Raw genomic sequence first — 5,948 nt, forward strand, 5'->3', positions numbered from 1 at the left:
TCTTTGGCGTTGTCCCTCCCCAACAGTGTAGCTGAGCACAAGCGGGCCACATGCTTGTAGAGAAGTTTTCCCAGAGATAACTTCATCAAGATGTCCAGTGAGAGGTAAAGTCAGATGATGAGAGCCTCAGCACCAGCAGTGGTGGTTCAGATGCAAACCAGTGAGACCTTGCTGCTCCAGACCTGAGGAACAGGAAGAAAGGAAACCTTCTGCCACCCAGCAGAAGAAAAACACCAAACCCTCTAGCAAAACGACTGCTAGGTTATCCACTAGTGCTAAAAGAAGTCAGAAGGAGCTCGCTGAGATCACCCTAGACCCTCCTCCTAACTGCAGTGCTGGGCCTAAAGGAGATAACATTTATGAATGGATGCCAACTATACTTGGGCCACTAGGTTCTACATATGAATCTTCCATACCAGAATCTATCACTGCAACATCAACCGGCAGGGAGTCATCTGCCTGGATATGCTGAAAGACAACTGGAGTCTTGCTTTGACTATTTCAAAGACTTTGCTCTCTATTTGTTCCCTTTTGCCAGATTGCAACCCTGGTATCCTCTGATTGGAACCATAGCCATTCAGTATTTGAGTAACAGAGCAGAACATGACAGGATAGCCAGACAGTGGACCAAGTGATACCGCAACATGATTCGCATTGAAAAAGAAAATAAAAAAATCCAACATGTACTTGCGCGCACATAAGCCTGGGACTGAAAGAGTTAAATTTGAGACCAGGGTTAGAGAGGATTGCTGAAAACCACAGGGGCCAGAGGATGGCTGGGCCAGGGAAAAGCTGACCAGGGGAGTGCAAATCTCAGAGATAAGGCAAGGAGGTGCCCTGCCAAGGTGGGAGTTACAGGGTTTGCAGTTTGACCTGCTAGCTTTGGTCATGCTTTGGTGCAGTATTTCCTCATGATCCTCCCTTTCCTCCCTTTTGAAATGGTAATGTAAAGGAAGGGATGTGGGGAAGGGGGTCAGAATCAGGTGTAGGGAAGACAAGAGAGATGGCCAGAGGGCCATGAGAGTGAATGGAAATCTGCAACACAGAAAGGACTGATGGCACCTAAGGGGATTTAGAAAAAATACAAAAACAAAAACAAAAGCAGAGGAAGATCAACAGAGTCAACAAACTTGGACCCTTGGGATTTCAGAGATCTGAATCACCAAAAAAAGAACATGCATTTGCTGGACCTAGGCCTATCCACACATATGAAGCAGGTGTGCAGCTTAGTCCTCATGTGAATACCAAATAACTGGAACTGGAGCTATCCCCAAAGCTGTTGCCTGTGTGCCACTGATGCTCTTCTTGCTGGGCTGCCTTGTCTGGAGTCAGTAGGAGAGGAAGTACCTAGCCTCGCAGAACTTGAAGTGCTAGGAGCAGGAATACACAGGAGGGGCTCCACCTGCCTAGAGGAGAAGGGGAGGGGGAGAAGGGAAAAGGATTGTGGGAGGGTGTGACTAGAAGGGGAGCAATGGTTGGGATATAGAGTAAACCAAAAAATTAAGTTAAAATGTCTGATTTTATAGCAGAGGCAATAGAAGGAACATTGAAGTCACTGAATTGCCATGAATAACTGTATCACCCAGTCTTTTCTTTCTCTTTTTCTTCCACATTAATGAAAAAAGTACTTTCACTCTTATTATTGAAAAGCTTTTTAAAATCCTATATAGGTATGAAGGTTGTCTACTTTACTGATGGCATTGAACAGACCTTTTAGTCTCACCCTTGACCCTGTAATAAAAGCGTTAGGTGAATATGAGTTGAGGTCAGTGGTGAGAGCTGTGATTCAAAGAAAGCTTTATGATATTAAATTTACCTAACGAAAGCACACAGGAGAATGCTGATAGAAATAACGTTGTGGAGATATTCAGAGAAACTCCTTTATAAAAGCACCCAAAGGATTTAGTTCAGAACATTGGAGTTTATTAATAGAGTCTATTAAAACATACGGTGTAGGTCAATAAGTGCCCAGTATGTCCCGACTCTTATGAAATAGGCACTTCTGACCCGCCCCCTCCCATAGAGCGCAGGCGCCGCAATGATGTCATCAATGCGCACCAACAGTCATATCGGTTGCTGCTCCGCCTTCTCTCCTAATCCCAACGGCAGAACTGATGTCATTATTGGGCGCCAACCTCATTTCCTGGTGATGCCCCGCCCCTCCTTTAAGCCCAGGGGCTGAAAGGGCGTCAGGATTGGGTGTCTACACTCATTTCCGTTGATGCCCCGCCTCTTCCTGTAAACCCTGGCCCTTAAATACTCGGGTCATTAGGCGGAAGCCCCCATTTGACTCGCTGCTGGCTCCCGCCGCGCTCGCTGCGCTGCGGCCTACCTGCCGAGCTCCTCTGGCCTTCGTCTCTTCTGAGGTACTTTGGGACTGTGGGACTTTATTCGTTGTACCCGCCCTGCTCTCTGAGCAGTGGGGGGGAACTGCTGAGACTGTTGGTGGTGTTCAAGCGTCCGCCATGGCCGAAGCACCCTCCCAAGTGCGACAGAACTATGACTGGCACTGCGAGGATGCTGTCAACACCCATGTCCAGCTGCGCCTCTATGCCTCCTATGTGTACATGTCGATGGCCGTCTACTTTGACCGTGATGACGTGGCCCTGGAGAACTTCAAGCGTTTCTTCTTGAGCAAGTCACACAGCTGCCAGACCAGTGCCGAGATGTTCATGGATCTGCAGAATAAGCGTGGAGGCTGCATCTCCCTTCGTGACATCGCGAGACCTGATCGCGAAAGCTGGCTTGGGGGCTTTCAGGCCATGGAATGCGCCTTCCACATGGAGATGATGATCAACCAGAGCCTGCTGAACATGCACGAAGTGGCCAAGGAAAAAGGCGACGCCCACCTCTGCCATTTCCTGGAGCAAAACTTCCTGGATCAGCAGGTCGAAATTCTGAAGGAGATGAGCGGGTACCTGACCAACCTGCGCCAGATGGGGGCCGTAGAGCATAACCTGGCTGAGTACCTCTTTGACAAGCTCAGCCTGTCGTAAAGCTTCAAGTGGACTGAACTGGGATGTCCCCACTGCCATGGGGTCTTTCTCTGGTCATTACACCTGATGTTCATGTTGGTTTTGAAGCAAAGTTCACTCATTTTCTGTTGTTTAAAATAAAGTTTGTTTGTTTGCAGCAAAATCGAAGTTCCAAGTTGATGTTTAAATTCTTAAGTTTTGGGACTGTGGGTATAGTGCACTTGTAATAGTGCTTACCTGGTATTCAAGAAACCATGGAATGCATCCTAACCATGGTGATAAATAAGGATATGGTGGTACGTAGCTGAAATCATAGCACTGTGGAGATAGATGCAGGAATATCAAGTGTTGAATGCCATCCTCTGGTTTACAGCTCCTGAGCTATAGGAGCCGGTCCCATAAAATTACAACACCATCACACATCCCTTTTAGTGTGAAAAAAATGAATGTAGATCTCAATGGGGGGTTTAAAAGGAGTAAACTTCAGTAGTCTTTCTCATCATTTTTTTTTACTTTGAATATTCAGAAGGGTGGAGGGGAAATCCAATCATAGCCTCTTGAAAAGTTCAAATTATCCTCTGTTATCATCTGTGTGAGCACAAGGCTTGTGGTATGATTTGGGGGGTGAGTCTGAGTTGTCAGGAGTACTTTTCTTCGTGCATGGTATCTCTGTAAGCATATGGTGTCACTGAGACAGAAGACAAGGAAATGAGGTAAGAAACTATTTAATAGGTCCAAGGTTGTGGGTGGGTACTGACAGATTGCTTTCCTAGCCTTTGAGTTCCATCATTATATCAAAAGCTACCCCCAAATTTAAAAAATGACATTTTTAAATGTATCCAAAGTGTGAGGATCAAATATAAATGTTAGTGTTTCTTGATTCCAGATAGAACAAAAATTTTGCAGCTAAGGTTATGACACTCTTATGTTGACTGGATTACCCTGGTCTGTCTTTCCCTAGGCAGGGGCCTGTTGCTGAGGCCTGGCTGAGGCTCTCTCTCTCTCCCTGGATGCAGAGGGCCTGCTGCTGAGGCCTGGGTCTCTCTCTCTCTCCCACGGAGCTGACCTGTTTGCTGCATGGCACGTTAGTTAAAAAGGAGGCAATGTACAAATGAGTTATTGTAGGAAGGATAGAATATGCTGGTTGAGTAGAGAGAAGGAAAGAAGAGGAAGGAGAGAGAGAGAGAGAAAGAGGGAGATAGCCAAAGAAGAGAACAAAGAGTAGAGAAGAGAGAGAGAGCAAGAGAGGGAGAGAGCAAGAGTGCAAGAGTAAGAGGAGAAGAGTAAGAGAGTCAGGAAACGAGAACAAGAGATTGAGAGGAAGAGAGCAAGGGTAAGAGGAGAAGAGAGAGCAAGAGAGTGAGAGGAAGAGTAGAAGAGTAAGAGCGAGGAAGTAAGACAGCAAGAGAGTGAGGAGGGGGCAAACCACCCCTTTTATTGTATGGGGCATGGCATGCCTGGCTTGTGGTCAGATGACTGGGTGTAAGGTCCAGTTAGAATGCTGGGAGCTTGAAGTATTGTCTGTCTGATAGAGCGCACATATCCTGCAGGGGCAGCTGTGAAGGGTTTGGGCTGAAATCTGAGCCATTGTCTCAGGAGCTATCACCAAAAGCCTACAGTCCATTGTGAACAAATTTACTCTGCTCAGTGGCTCACTGGGGTTCTCAGGTGGCTGCTCTACTGGACCCTGGCTGTCAGAACTGTCCACAGCCCCACACTGGTCTGCAATGATAATGAAACAGATCTTCAGCTTGGCTTCCACATAGTCACAGGGTGACTTATTGAGGTCACTGTACACCAGAGAGAGACCCATGTCACCTTCTAAATACAGCCATTTCTAATTTCCAAAAGCACAACATTTCATCTATTGGAATTACTTGATATTGAAATCCTTTAACCATGGACAAGGGCCATGAATAAAAGTCTTATTTGCAATGTCAACCAAAAAGTTTTTAAGAGTCCAGAGTGTTAAAGCCCTTGAGGTACAAGCTAAGTAGAGTGAAGTTCACAAACTATTAGTAATTATCTTTCAGGGGTCTTTAAGATATGATGTGGCCCTCTCAGAGGAGAAGGGGAGGGGAGATGAGTAGAGGGAGTATCTGAGGGATACCTAGAGGGGGCAGCAGTGGGGATGTAAAGTGAATAAATAAATAGATAATTCATTTTAAACAATAGGGGTGGGCATCTAGGCAATTTACTGACTTAGTTCTGTGGGATAAACAAAGAATGGATTTCTAGGAAAAGCAGAAGACCCACACATGCAAAAAGCAACAGGCCCCAGGAAATTAAAATTAGTGGGAAAAACCCCAAATCCCCAAACACAGAGACAAAAGAGAATGAAAATGACAAACTTTATTAGAACTTACAAAGAGGATGGAGGGACCCCCAGAGCTAGGAGTTCCCTAAGGGCCTCACAGTCAGGTGCTTAATAGACTTCCAGGGCATTCCACCTTTTAGGTTCCCTACCCATGTTCCTGAAGCATACCATTTCTGCCAGCTTTTAGTAAATTGTAACAGCTGATATGTCCTGGGGAGGATGACACAACTCTAGTGGCTGCTCTTAAAGGAGTCATCCCTGCTTTCCTAATGGATCAGTGTGATATTGTCCAACCCTCCTCCAATACTCAGTCTCAGAAATCAACACAGACTTCCAGCAGGCGTCCTAGTGATGATTTCTGTGCCTGCCTATTATGGTGGTGTTTTTAGGATGTCAAACAGAAAAAGACCTTCAGGGGTGGGCCGTTAGGGCCTACCCAGAGAGCTGTTGTAGACCTCAGTTGGCCATGTAGATCTAGGGCACAGGGCAGCTACTTGATGATCATGTACTAACATACAGATGGTGAAATCATGAGAATAACTATAACCTCTACTGAAAACATGATAAACAAAACAGTTGGGCCACTTTGTCCTCACTGCAGAAAAATGGGTAAAGAAATCATCAAAAAGAACAAACAAAAACCTCTGAAGCATTTG

The 5,948-nt window shown here is 45.9% G+C and overlaps 1 protein-coding gene and 1 pseudogene across 1 annotated transcript; both read left to right on the forward strand.

Moving 5' to 3' along the window:
- The window catches only part of LOC116090981, a 2,873-nt pseudogene extending 2,238 nt beyond the window's left edge, over nt 1–635 (forward strand).
- A 1,663-nt stretch (nt 636–2,298) lies between these two features.
- Fthl18 (ferritin heavy chain like 18) lies at nt 2,299–3,139 on the forward strand. Its single transcript, XM_031373124.1, has one exon. It carries the CDS (start codon nt 2,466–2,468, stop codon nt 2,994–2,996), a length of 531 nt encoding a protein of 176 aa, XP_031228984.1. The 5' UTR covers nt 2,299–2,465; the 3' UTR covers nt 2,997–3,139.
- Nucleotides 3,140–5,948: the final 2,809 nt, after the last annotated feature.

Source organism: Mastomys coucha, chromosome X (genome assembly GCF_008632895.1).
Source record: "Mastomys coucha isolate ucsf_1 chromosome X, UCSF_Mcou_1, whole genome shotgun sequence".
NCBI classification, from domain to species: domain Eukaryota; kingdom Metazoa; phylum Chordata; class Mammalia; order Rodentia; family Muridae; genus Mastomys; species Mastomys coucha.